The sequence below is a fragment of the Cervus elaphus genome, chromosome 15, assembly GCF_910594005.1.
Source record: "Cervus elaphus chromosome 15, mCerEla1.1, whole genome shotgun sequence".
In the NCBI taxonomy this organism is placed as follows: Eukaryota; Metazoa; Chordata; class Mammalia; order Artiodactyla; family Cervidae; genus Cervus; species Cervus elaphus.
Window position 1 is genome coordinate 79,796,758 of NC_057829.1, and position 14,321 is coordinate 79,811,078.

Here is a 14,321-nt window from a genome sequence, read left to right on the forward strand (position 1 = left end):
CTTAAAAACGTTTAAGGGAACCTCCCCCAAGCCCATTTTTAAAGAAAAGCCATTATCTCTCAGTTTAGAAATAAACTCAATGTATTTTATTTATTTTTTTAACTCAATGTATTTTAAAATTAAAGTGATTTTGAAGTTATTCACTTTTATGCGGACTTAAGATTTTATTATCTTACTAAGAGCCAAATATCTTCAAACTGCCTTTCAAAAAATTCAAATATACTTAAATTTAGAATTGATAGTAACCCTCACATTTTTACTACCATGTATTTTCTCCTCTCAAAATCACAAATGGCCACAGAATATTTTAACTAGCTCTGATACTGAAGAAAGTAAGGCTTGATATTAAGAAATGTAGCATATGAATTTATTATTTTTTAAATGAATTTATTTTAAAATAATGCTAAAACGTTGCTCAACTTGACTGTCTAAACATTCATCTGAATGCTGATATATGGAAAATACACTTTAAATAGTCTCGTTACTCCTAGATAGCAGAGGCAAATAAATAAATCTGGTATCTCACAGCATAAAAAAAGAGTAAAACCAAATTTAATGCTTTTAGACAATTTTCAGAATAGCAATTTTGTATAGCAAAAGTGGACTTTGTTAAGCTTGTTTTCACGGCCCAATTATACAGGCAATTAATTCCACATAGATGCAGTAATCACTTTTTTTCAGATGTTGTTAAATGAAGATATTCTTGTTTTCTTGGTAGTTTTTATTTATTATTATTTTTAAGCTATTGATAACATAGCATAGCAGAAAGATTACATTAGGAATGTGATATAATACAACTGTTTTCATTGAAGCTTTAGACCTTACTATTCCCTAGGTGGCTGGGAGGGGTCCCCCTCCCTTGCCCTAAAGTACAACTGTGATGCCTCTATTGCCTCTTACCAATAAATAGAAAAATATCGCACTACACTGAAGGTATATTTTACAATTATCATTAGCAGGATTTCTGAGCTTTCCATAATTGTGGTTCTACAGAGTTAGATACTTTAAAAACATGAGCAGGTTTTTATGAAAGCAAAGTTTTGCATTATTTCTACAGCTGTTTCAAATGCATCCATTTCAGCAGCATGCTTGGATGTCACTAAAACTTCCATGGTATGATCCAAAACCACCAGTCACTTACTCTGCCTTCCAGGTTGTCAGTGGTAAGTGATTTTTTTTATGGTAAGATGAAAGTCTGTGATCACACTGGGCAGATTACTTTAAGCTATTGTTTACAGAACAATATTTTAGTTTTCAGTGAATTTGGTGTATAGAGACTTCTATAGCAGTGTTCTTTTAAAAATGCAAGCATGCTTAAACAAAAAAGGGGGGCATACAGAGATATATTTTTGTTATAAACTTGGCCAAGAAAGGTATTTGGTTTCCTTATATTTTACTTGATAATAAAACAGCAAGAATGAGAACTGGCTATTGATTCTAAAACTGGAATAGCTTTTCTACCCATAAAAATGTTTTACCATCCATGTAAGTCATCCCTTATATTTGAACAGCTTTTTACTATTCAGAGAACTTCCACAGTTATGCTGTTATCCTCACAACAATTCTGTGAGGTAGTTAAGAGGAAGTTTTGGTTTATTCCTACTTAGAGCTGGGGAGACTGCAGCATGGAGCCCTTTTGTGGCTTGCTTATGGTTACACAGTTTGCTAATGGCCAACAGAAGAGCTTCAACTTAAACTCTTGTATGGAATCCTAGCTTATGGACCTGGGCCAGAATCCTTACTATTATATGATGCCTTTTCCGGCCAGTTATATAAGCTGTGCTATCTAGTTTTAAATTCATGTCAGTTTCACTATATAGCAATTATCATAGTAGCTACCTACGAAAGGGAAAAACATGTACCTATCTTTTATAGACATATAAAAGGCCAAAACTTTCATGGTACACCAACAAAGGTCATGCTCACACGTTTTCCCTCAGTCACGTGTTACTGAGGACCCACACAATGAACTGTTACAGTAGACCTTCCTTTAAAGACACCTGGTCCCAATTCCTAGGTATCTATGCTATTTTTTTTTTAATGAATAAAAGACAGCCTGAACTATAGAAGCATTCAGAATGATCATTCCTTTAAGTCTGCAGATGTCAGGTGAAACAATAAATGTATTTTGCATGATTCCTCTTGTTCACAACATTCTCATGCATGAAAAAATTTCTAAAACAAAACAGCCAAACCAGATATCAACAAGGTCATTTTAAGAACAGTCCTCTGAAACTTCAAATATCCTTGCACATGCTTTATTTCCTATGGGAGAACTGAAGCTGAAAAATAATCATAAATGTTTAAAACTTCCATTTGAAAGGAAAATATCAATATTTTGAAAGATTCTATTTCAAAATCCTATGGTTACTTTTTTTTTTTTTTAGCAATCTTGTTATCCTCTCAAAATTCTTAACCAACTGCATTCTATATTTATTCCCTATTACATTTTGTTTTTCAATGCAAGCTCTTCAAATTAATCACTATATGCTTACTATACTTAAACTGCACAGAAGCTTTAGAAAAAAAGTTCACAGAAGCATAAAAAACAAGCAATATATGTAATCTTTTTTTTTTTTTACTAAGTCAGCATAACTAACTAAAGCTGCAGCATCTGCTTTCATATTACATTTGGCAAAATCAAAACAGAAAGCATCACCCCCAAACCCCAAAATAACAAAAATCTCAAGCAAGTAGAAATGACAAACTTCATAACACAAAGTAAGATTCAAAACCTGTTCCCTCAATGATTGCTGTTGTCAAGTTGGGCATGCAGCAAATTTGTTGTTACAACCGTGATGGAAGTGAAAATATTTCAAGAATCTGGACAGTATGCTATTTAACATTAATTCAAAAACTAGGAAAAGGAGGGGGAAAAAACACAATGAGACATCACACATACATAAACACAAAAAGTTAGCTTACATAATTACATAATTAGAAAAAGTTAAAAATAAATTAGTAAAAATAAATTCCCAGTATAAACCCAAAAAAGCATAGCTATAAATGCAATCTGAAACCACCAATTTAGTGGGCTGGTCATGTTTTTGCTGGAAAACCACCTCTTCCACTCTAGTTCTCACACAAGCAAATAACTGTAAAGAAGCAGGCCAAAGTGCATAATAAGAGGGTTTAAATGTGGTTGTATCTGTGGTACTTTAGATGCAACTTTTCCTCAAGCACTTGAAAGTTTAAATATGGACTGTTACACAGACTCAGATGGGCCAAATAAGTCATCTGATATGCTACTGAATGGCTGAGAGTCTATGAGTTGGGTTATTTCACTGTCGAGGTCTTCTTCTGCATCATCTGTGTACTTGCTGATTTTCTTGGAGTGCTGGTCTAAAGACAGACTTTCTAAAGACTCAATATCTTCAATGCCTGCTCTGTAGTGGATCATGAGAAGTGTCAGAGCTTGTAGTCTTTCACCAGATTTAGCCAAAGCAGCAGAAAGAAGGGACTTTTTCCTTGCATCAGTTGTCTCTTTTTCTTCTCTAACAAGGGAATTATTATGTTCCAACTCCTGATCAATTTCATTCTGCAGTTTATCTAGCATGAACTCTAGTTTCTGAATCCTCTCCTCTGTAGGCAAGCCCCTGTACAGATCACGACCGATCTCTTTAACGGCAATGAAAACGCTATCATCCAGACCACCCTCCTTTCTCACTAACTTTATTCCTGCACTGTTGCCTCGTTTAGAAGGGCTGTTCGAACCACAGACCTCTGTGTCACTGCCTTCATTGTCTGATGTGTTGGGTGTGTGTTTTGGTGAAGGTTCTACTAGATCAGTTCCTGGCTCAGACAGGCGAGTTTTGGAGACCTGACGCAGGTTTAACAAACGAGAGCTCGTATTGATAATATGTCTCGTCAAACCTGTTGTTCTGTTGACTGACTTCCCAGCTTCAGCATCAACACGAGGGGGCAGGCCTAAGAGGGTTTCCTGTCCTTCCAGTCTGAGATTTTTCAGGGCCCGATCTATCCGCTGATCCATCGCTCCACAAAGAGGAGTCTCGGCTAGACACTTTTCCTGACATTTTTTATGGCAGACATAAGCACAGAACATACACTGGGAAGCAGCTTTAGTCCAAACTTTTTTCTTACAGTAATCACACCAAGTCGGGTTCTGGAACTGAGTGTCCTGGAAACTGTGTTTATTTTCTGTTAAACCCATTTGTCCAACAAAATGCTCCTCTTTAGGCAGAGCAGAAACCTCTTCAACCAAATGGAGTTCTTTTTCTTTTTCTAAGTTAGTAACTACGTGGTCTGGCTCTCCATCTTTCAAATATTTGAAGTGAACAGTAATGTCACCGTAGCAGAATTTGTCATTGAACCCCTTCTGCATACTCAGATTTCGTAGTGCGGTTCTCGTGACCATGGCCTTAGGTGATGGGGCTTCCAGTCTGAACTTGGAAAGGTATTCCATGTTCGAAGTAGCTAAGCATCCTAACGCCACCTCTTCAAGTTTCAAGCTCACGTGCCCCAAGCAGATGAGACCCCCTAGTTTGAAAGGGTCCCTGCACCACAGCGCAATGTTTAAGTACCTGTGGCAGGCTTCTATGTCAAAGAAACAGCTGGCTCTGGTTCTTGTCCATTTTCCCAGCTTCTTGCGATAAGGAATTTCTGATGATTCCCACGTTTGATGGTCATCTGAACTGTCCTTAGGTGGGCAGGCGCTTTCAGAAGTCAGATCTTTTGCCACTTCTTGCTTGGCTAAAAACTGCTTAGCTGCAGCTGCTTCTTCTACGTGATCCAGATTCTTCACTTGCTTTTCAGCAGGTTTATCTGCAGGAGGCGGTGGCAGCACCTTCTCTGGCTTTTCAACAGGAATATCTGGCTCGGCCTGTGTCGGGGCATCAGCGGAAGGCAAAGGAGCTTTGACTTGTGGTCGTGGTGGCACAGGTGGTTTGAAAGTGGATCCTTGGGTAGGTTTTGACACTTGTGCTGGTTCTGTTATCTCAGAAGATTTTAGGGCTAAGGGCTTATTTCCTTCTTTGGATGGAAGTTTTGGTGGTGGTGGGTAGCTTCCTACAACTGACTTACGGTTTAAAACAGGTGACCCAGTCCCGGGGGGTCTGACAGGAAGTGCTGTGGGAGCGCGCCTGGGGCTGTGGCTTAACGACTGTGCCTCCTCTCTGGCTTCAGTCTGGGCTCTGACATCGCTTGCCAAGTCTTCAAATTCAGAATCCAGGTCTCTATTTTCAGCATCTACTGCCAACCCAGTTGCTTCCTCTTCAAAGTTCGGTTGGCATGAGCCTGACAGAAAGTTTTCTTCCAACTGTCCAAAGTTATCCTGCAGCACTGTACCCTGGTTACTCTGGCCAACAGGCCTCTCATAATACACCAGCACTCGGTCACCAGCCTGCTTGATGAGCTTCAGCACCTGCAGTGTAGATGTGATTTTCACACCTGTTTTAAGATTTTAAAAGGGAAAACATAAAATTACTGCAGTAAAAATTACCTAAATTCACTAAGTATAACTGCCAATAATTCATGATCATTGAACTAATGGAAAAGCAATAGTGAAAACTCTAAAATATGTTATGGGCTTATGGATACATCAGTGTACTGATTCCTAAACTCTGACTGCTCCAATGTCCTGGAAATGTTTACCTTTCCAAACCAAATGATGCCATGAAAATCTCAGGAGGGTGTCAAGCTGCTAACTCCTAACTGCTTTCCATTCCTTCCTAGGTTTAAATGACATTTTTTCTCAGTTTGAGTTGAAGTGAACCGAGTGAAACCTACTGAAAAGGATTTTATTAATGGTTAAACCAGGCTTAAAAATGATGGGAAACTGTGATTCTTCTGAAGGAAATTCTAAAGCGCTTCAGGGATTATAAGCTAGGTGATGAATGATTCAAATTAAGAGACCGGTGCTTGAACTAAACTTAGCAAAATACTATGCTGTGAATAGTGGACGCTTACAGATTCTATTAGCCATACACATGAAACGAATCTTTTTCAGGATGAGAAAGAATAAAGAAGGGATAGGAGGGCTTTAAAGTTAACCAAGTTGTTTATTACCTGTATCTGTAATTCAATAATACCTATCTTAAGTTTTCATTCTATTTTCTGATAGGTGCTATATTAATTCAAAATTCAAAAGGCACAGAAAGATGCACAGTGGAAAGTCTCCCTTCCCTGAGGCAATCAAAGCTAGCAGCTTCTGATGCATTCTTCTAGGGACATTCCAGGTGTAACTTTAAAAGGTCTCCCTGCCTTCCCTCAAACAGTACTTACCTAAGCAATCCCCTTCTATAGGACTTAAGAGAAAGATGAGGAGGAGTCTTGGCTTTCCAAAGATCCTACAGCCATCCTCAATAAATCAAAATAGTATCAGCCCCATCTAATAACCTGACTTCAGAGTTCCCCAACCTCTATATTCTCCAACTTCAGCTGCCCAGGCAAGAGCATGCTCTAGATCTGGTCATCACTTGGAACTTTTCCACATCAAAGATCTTCTACTTGGAATGAACTTCTGATCACAATCTCCTATTTCCACCTGTCTGCTAACTGAATCTGTTTTGAGGTAGTGTCCATGTCCGGTCATTCCTCCTTTTGCTCTCATGGTCCAGCTGGTCCACTTGCTTCTCTCCCCAGGCTCAGTCTCACGACCTTAATGGTGTTCACATTAAACATTTTTATGCTTTTGCCCTAGCCCTCTCCTCTTCATTCATAATGGTGTTCACATCAAGCTTTTTTCTGCTTCTGCTCCAGTCCTCTCCTCTTCTACCATCCGCTGTCCCGATGATCCCCAGCTGGGCTAGCCCCTTCCCCGCCCTGTCCTGATGCTGAGCTTCCTACCTGGAGACAGCACCGAGCTATGCCATCTGTCTCCAGCGTGCCTTTCAGTGCTGCTTTAGCATTCTTTGAATTGGTGTCAAAACAACTAAGTCTCCAAACACCAGCTTCAAACCTCTCTTACTCCCCTGAAGCCCACCATTCCTGCTCTTTTATTCTATAGATGACATCACTCGAGTTACTGAAAAGACCAACAAACGGCTGCCTTTTCTCCCTGCCAATCATTTTCCGGACTGAGCTGTCTGAGAGGAGGAAGCCGCCCTTTACCTGTACTCTGGATTCTGTTCCCCATCTCCTTCAGGATGTTGCTCTGTCAGTTATTCTTGCTGAAATGTTAATTCCCGTCTTTCTTTTCCTTTAAAACCTTCCTTTTCCTTGGTTTTCACAACGCTGCAGTAATTTAGCTCTGATCACCTCTCCTTTACTTTCTTTCCCCCCCAACCTCTATCAGTCCCCTGTATGCAAACGTTCCCATGGTTTTGTCACTGGTTTCCTCGACCTTTTTGTTCTTTCCCTAGATTACACCCATTCAGTAGTTTCAACCATCAACTTTTTCTTTGGGTAGCGACCCCTCTTCTTCAATCTAGTCATACATTCCCAAAGGCTTCTGGACATCACCACCTGGATGTTTTGTTGATAAAGTTAAAACTTCTCTTTGACATTCTCATCTTGCTGTCCTCACTAGTACATGAATCAATTTGCTGCCCTCCCAGTTAACCTGATTTGAATCGTGGAGATGGTGGACTCTTGAGATTCATTCTGCTGTGAATCCAAGAGTTTTCCATTTTCCTTCCTGGCTCAGATCCTCCTGATCACTTGTTTCAACTACAGTAATAAACAGCTTTTTACTATGATCCCTCACTTGGAGCTTCCTTATTTTAATCACCAAACATATGCTGCTTCCCAACTTTCCTAAAACATTGGTTCAAAACCCTTTAGCAAATAAACTCAATCATATGGCAATCGAGAGCTAACATGACTTCATGATTCATCCAGCCTTAAGCTCTACTGCTTCCCTCTAACCACACTATGTTCCAGCAAAACTGTAGTCTGATATAAAAAATAAGTCCATGTGATGATTTGAGGTAAGTAAAACTTCGTATCAATCTAAACTCATCCGTTGGACCCGGCCAGCCAAACCTGGATTATTTTCCTTTTGGAATATTTCAAATATACACAAAAGCAGAGGAAATAGTAAAATGAACTACATCATTGAGCTTAAATATAACATTTTGTCAGTCTTATTTCAACTATCACCAATCCTGTTACTAAAAATTTTTTAAATGATACATACCTGCATAAATGAAGTACAGTGATTAAAAAAAAGAATGTGTATTATACCTTTCCCTTATCTCAATACTATAATTTTTAACAAATGTTCGACACGAAGAGATGACTTTTGTTTTTTCACCCTGTCTATACTTATATTGCTTGGATTTATTTTTGATAATAGATATTTATGACTTGTGTAACTGAAAACAAAAATTTCCTATAAAAGGGTCTAAAAAGGAAAATTTTGTGCTGTAGGTAAAATCAAAACAGGGTATGTATAAATATAAAAAATTATACTGAACTGTGAGTTTTAGCTGAGGGATAACTGTTATGTTTATGTTAAATAACTATGTAACAGATGAGGTCTGTTTTATAGCTTTATTATCCTAGGTGTTTGTGGACCAGAGTCATCATCTGGGAGCTTGTTAGAAATGTAGAACCTGGAGCGCCACCCCAGATCTACTAAATCAGAACCCACATTTTAACACCATGCCTGGGTGACTGGAATACACAAGAGACTTTGAAAAGCACTGTTTCAAAATTTTCAAATTCTAATTTTCAATATTTTGAAACTTCAAATTTTTTCATTATTTTATTGTCATGATGGCTATGAGTTAAAATAAAGACAGAGTTTCCTCAACATATAACCAAGGACAACTGCTCCTCAATTTAGGAACTAACCTACCTGGTTATTTATTGTCTTAGTTGTGACAGAATATTCCACATTGCCTTTAAAAGCTCAACTGTAACCAACCATGTGTTTAAGAAATCTCTTGACAAGTCTAGAATGGGTGGGCCCAGTACTACAAAGATCTGAAAAGGCTTAGACTTTTCCCCACTGGTGTTTGCAGGTAGCCTTATTGATAATTTATACACATGCAAGCAAATAATCTGCCAATCGATAGATTTGCAGTTTTTATTAATGCAACTGACAGGAAGGCATGCAGGTGACACACTGTTCCACCAGTGACAGTGATCTGGGCTGCACTCTGAATGACAGTCTATCAACAATGGCTGGCCAATGAGGAACAACATGGGCCACCAATATAGGGGCCATAGGATAGATCAGGTGTGCCCAGTTAGATAAGGAAGCTCTCTCCTGTTCTGTATCTAGTCCTAAGTGATGGGGGTAGTACTGCTAATTCTGCCAGTTTTAGGCTCAGAGTAGTAATAGTGGTGATCATAAAGAAAGATAACTGTTGACCTGCCCTTTCATATTCAGGAAAAAATACAGAAGTAAAAGGAGGAAAATGGTCTAAAGAGGAAGTATTTTAAAGATTTATACATTAGAACTAAAATGATACCTGTTTCAAATTTTTTAAGGCTTCCTTCAGATTTTTACTTATGGTAATGTTTTTTTTTTTTTTCCATTATAAAAGTAATGTGCTTATAGAAACAAGGAAGAGGAAAAAAGCCCCACATCTACTCTCTGGTTTTCTCGGTAAATGTCAAGTATACTGCACAGCAGCATAATTACCTCCAATAGCAATCAGTCGATCTCCCCGCTGAAGGTTAGCAATTGCAGCTGGTGAATTTGGGGCCACAGTCTCAATTATGACGTGCCCAGCATAGCCGTCAGTTGACTGAACCAGACGAAGTGTAAGTCCGACACTTTGTAAATTCCCCTTTATTAATTCAACCTTTGATAAAGAGAAAAAAATGAAAACAGATTCAGTGGGTTCACGGTAGTGGAGTGAGAAAACACGAACACACAGAGCACTACAGCTCATGCTTTTACGCCACGGTGATTATTACAGACCGATAAAAGGTAGGAAATCTCTATTGTGACAATATAAACTAACCTATAGACAGCATACTAAAAAGCAGAGACATTCCTTTGCCAACAAAGGTCCATCTAGTCAAGGCTATGGCTTTTCCACTGGTCATGTATGGATGTGAGAGTTGGACTGTGAAGAAAGCTGAGCGCTGAAAAATTGATGCTTTTGAACTGTGGTGTTGGAGAAGACTCTTGAGAGTCCCTTGGACTGCAAGGAGATCCAACCAGTCCATCCTAAAGGAGATCAGTCCTGGGTGTGCGTTGGAGGGACTGATGCTGAGGCTGAAACTCCAATACTTTGGCCACTTCATGTGAAGAGCTGACTCACTGGAAAAGACCCTGATGCTGGGAGGGATTGGGGGCAGGAGGAGAAGGAGACGACAGAGGACAAGATGGCTGGATGGCATCACCGACTCGATGGACATGAGTTTGAGTAAAATCCGGGAGTTTGTGATGGACAGGGAGGCCTGGTGTGCTGCAATTCATGGGGTTGCAAAGAGTCGGACATGACTGAGCGACTGAACTGAACTGACTGATGCTTAGACTGCACATCTGGGCCACTGAAAACATGAAACACCTTATCTTACGTATGTTAGGAAAGATGCATGCTTGCTGTAGAAAATTTGACAATAAGGCAAAATGAACAGAAAATCATTCCTAATCTAGAACTGCTGTATTTTGTACTTTCTTTTATATACACACACACACATATATATATAAAGTTGAGATCCCATTATGAATATAGTCCTGAATCTTGCTTTTTTGAAATGGGAATAATCTTCTATTAATATCTATTAAGATGTGCCTGGGAACTTCCATTTTTTATAGTATATTGTTAAACTTTTCTGGGGGGGAGGAGTTTATGCTCATGTTTTATTAAGAGTTATCTTGTGAAATATCCCATTCTAACTCATCAAGATCATTCTGTTTTCTAAAGAAATACCATCCTACTTATTAGGAGTATGTGTCTCAGACTCATATCATCTATGAATTAAAAAAACAACATATGCTATCTGTCCTCATTTGAATCACTTATTTAAAAAATGGATAGACTACAACCCTCTAGATGACAAGAATTTAATCTGTGTTTATTAAGCTAGATTATAAATCAGTCTAATCGCACTATCATTCAGGCCATGTCTATTCTTCAAACTATCTCATGAAGGACTCTGCCAAATAATCTGCTAATATGTACATATATCACTGTCTTTAGTGCTTTAATTGATAAATCCCACTTAAAAGCCAGAAATTCAATTCTCCTACTTAATGATGCTGGCCTAATGATGTTATTGAAAGCTGTTCTTTAATATGGGTGTTAATTGATATTGTAAAGTTACTTTTATATTAAGGAAAATCTTACCGATATTAATATTATGTTCAAGAAATGGGAAATGTAGTCAAGTTTTTGACTACCTAAAAGTTTACAAAAAAAATCTATCAAAACAATCCTTCCATAAAACATTATTTCTGTTTAAACCTCCAAAAACATTGGTCCAATTCTTGCCTCATGATATAGTAAATAATCACCTTATAATGTTAAAAGCATTTTTCAGTTAATAAAAGCCCTAAAGAAAACTTTCTCTCAAATTCATGAACCTATATGTATTCTTAATATACAGAGTACCAAAGCTTAAAAAGAATGCAAATTCTTCTACTTTCAAAAAGCTAACATGGCAAATGGGTAAAAAAAAAAACGCTAAAACTGTATGAGTCTGATAACTGTAAATTTTAAAAATTAACATTTAGAATGTGCTTTTTTTTTTTTTTTAAAAATATGGAACGCTTCACGAATTTGCGTGTCATCCTTGCGCAGGGGCCATGCTAATCTTCTCTGTATCGTTTCAATTTTAGTATATGTGCTGCCGAAGCGAGCACTAGAATGTGCTTTTTTGTGATCTACTCTTTGTTCCTAAAGTGGGATGGAGACGGGGGCGGGGGGGGAGGATGGTGGGGTTGAGAAGGGAACTGAGTCTAATACAGACTTCTGTGTAATTCAGTTTCTTAATTTATTTTCTCCCTACCAATCATATTATTTCCTTTGCTTTTCTTATTTCAAATGATCCTTGAAGTAAACATTCCAGATGGAAAAAAGGTTTTTAGTAGGAATAATTAATAAGGGCAAATACTAAATTACTTCCTTCTCCCCCCAACTTTTATACTGATTATTAGTAAATGCTCTTAATTTTCATACACAGGGTACAGAGCTTAAGACACTATTTATTTCATCTCCTTTCTTATTAAAAGCTTATTTCCTTTTAAGCTAATACTGCTGACCCATCTACTTTCAGAATTAGTTTCAGCCTCTCTGAAATACAAATTTAAAACTTACAATTAAGCTGTGACAATGATTCAAAAGTTTTAAAGTATAAAAACCCCTCAATTAAAAACCTGAGAAAAATTTTAAAAAAAATTTAAAAATGAATATCACACAAAATTTTTATTTTAATGAAAATTTAGGATAATGTTTACAAGACCATTCAAATATACCATACTTTTAAAACAAAACTGACATGTCCAAAAAAGAAAAACAAACAAAACAAAACTGACATGTCCATTGGGGTGAAACTATTTTTAAATTAAGAATAGCAAAATAAGTATATAATTCTTCCCTATATACATGTATCTATATTTTAAATTTTTATGATTATTGGATATACCGTGTACTATAAAACATATGACAAAACAGAAACTTTTAAATGATGAGGTGAAAATAGAGATCCTAAATATTTTCCTTACATCTGGTAACAAAATTTTAGGGAATTTCATTAGTAGATGAGGATAATAATCATAATCAAGTGGAGTTGATTCAGGAATTCAAGGTTGATTCAAGCAGCCAGGAGTCAATAGCATAAGTCACTTCCTACTTTCTATAACTCTATCATCAAAGTTGATAACTATTATATTCATTTTTTAACTGTTTTAAGCCATCAAGGTTGACTGAAAGTCAGCTGTGTTTAAAACATTATTTAACTATATAAATATTATTTGTTGAGAATCTGGACATCTTTACATTTTCTGTCTTGTACAGTCTTTTGCTTTTCTTGGAGGCTTTTCTTAAAACAATATAGCTTTCACTTTAAACGCAGGATTTATGTAAGTACTGTTTCTGCAATTAGCTCTTAAATGCACCTATCCATTTGTTTACATATTAAATTATTTAAACTATTTAGCATTCGGTCAAACGGGAGTTTTTCTTTACCCCTCCCTCATTCCTGCCAAAAAGAAGCCAGTTAATAATGAAGCAGAAAGAATGATTAGATTTGAAAAATCACCCTTTTATAGTCTCCCAAAAGGGGAGAGACGCATTTAGATTAAAAAAGAGAGAGACAAAGACTAAAGAGACATAACAATACGATGCAACGTGTGAATCTTGGAAAGACATAAGCTTAGGGGAAAAAAACTCACAAAAACATTTACGGGACATTGGGAGCATTTTAATATAGACAAACAAATTAAGGAATTATTGATTTTTATGTGTGATGATGGTTATTGTAGCATCTATCTACCAATAGAACATGTAGTAAAATGTTCTATTTTTAGAAGATTCATACTGAAATACTTAGAGGTGAAATACAATGTCTTCAACAATCCTTGCCTATGACTTTAGGCAAATATTAAGTTCTGTGAATGTCATTGACAAAATTACATGTTTTTCATATGTGGAGCTGAGAAAAGTTTCAGTATTTATTATTCTTCTTATTAGTGAGACTTGGCACTACCAGTCAAAATGGGATACAAAAGGAAATTTAAAAACCAATCTGTTGTAAATGAACTTAATATACTGCTCAGCAAACAAGGCAAACATGTCATGAAACAAACATCAATTCAGGATATTAGAATATTTAAACTATTTTATACTGTACAAAGTTTAATTTACTTTTATAAAATCAAGATCAAGAAGCTAAAAATAATTTTATGATCACATGACTTTAAAAACTGTCTCATTAGAAAAGACAAAGATGGTGACTGATGTCAACATTCAGTAATAGAACCGTAGCCGGTTCAAACCCGCTAGAATGGGCTCAAGCATGGTCTTTATTAATACTTCTGAAATCTAGAAACCAGTGCAGTGATGATAAATATCTACCTTTCCACAAAATAATGTTTTGTATTTCTATCTAAAATATGTTTCTATCCCACTAGAAAGTTTCCTCTATAGAAGACTAAAGACATATCAAATGAAAGGGGAAGGAGTCAAGAAAAGCAATAGCAGGGAGAGAAAAAAATTATATTTCTTATGGACAAATAAAAACATATATTTTGAATGAGGAGAGTGAAAAAGTTGGCTTAAAACTCAACATTCAAAAAACGAAGATCATGGCATCTGGTCCCATCACTTTATGGCAAATAGATGGGGAAACAATGGAAACAGTGACAGACTTGATTTTTTTGGACGCCAAAATCACTGCATCATGGCAGATGGTGACTGCAGTCATGAAATTAAAAGACGCTTGCTCCTTGGAAGAAAAGC

General features: G+C 36.9%; 1 protein-coding gene and 1 non-coding gene across 2 annotated transcripts in view; both read right to left on the reverse strand.

Annotated features, from left to right (window-relative positions):
* Window positions 1-711: 711 nt before the first annotated feature.
* The window catches only part of PDZD8 (PDZ domain containing 8), a 76,487-nt gene continuing 62,877 nt past the window's right edge, over window positions 712-14,321 (reverse strand). Inside the window, exons 4-5 of the mRNA XM_043926033.1 lie at window positions 9,551-9,713; window positions 712-5,406 (exon numbers count right to left, since the gene is read on the reverse strand). Of these exons, the coding sequence (XP_043781968.1) occupies window positions 3,206-5,406; window positions 9,551-9,713 (2,364 nt within the window). The 3' untranslated portion in view covers window positions 712-3,205. The remainder of the gene's footprint in view (window positions 5,407-9,550; window positions 9,714-14,321) is intronic.
* On the reverse strand, window positions 11,619-11,725 carry LOC122709674. The gene has a single exon (XR_006345649.1). It is a non-coding gene; the product is annotated as a U6 spliceosomal RNA (small nuclear RNA).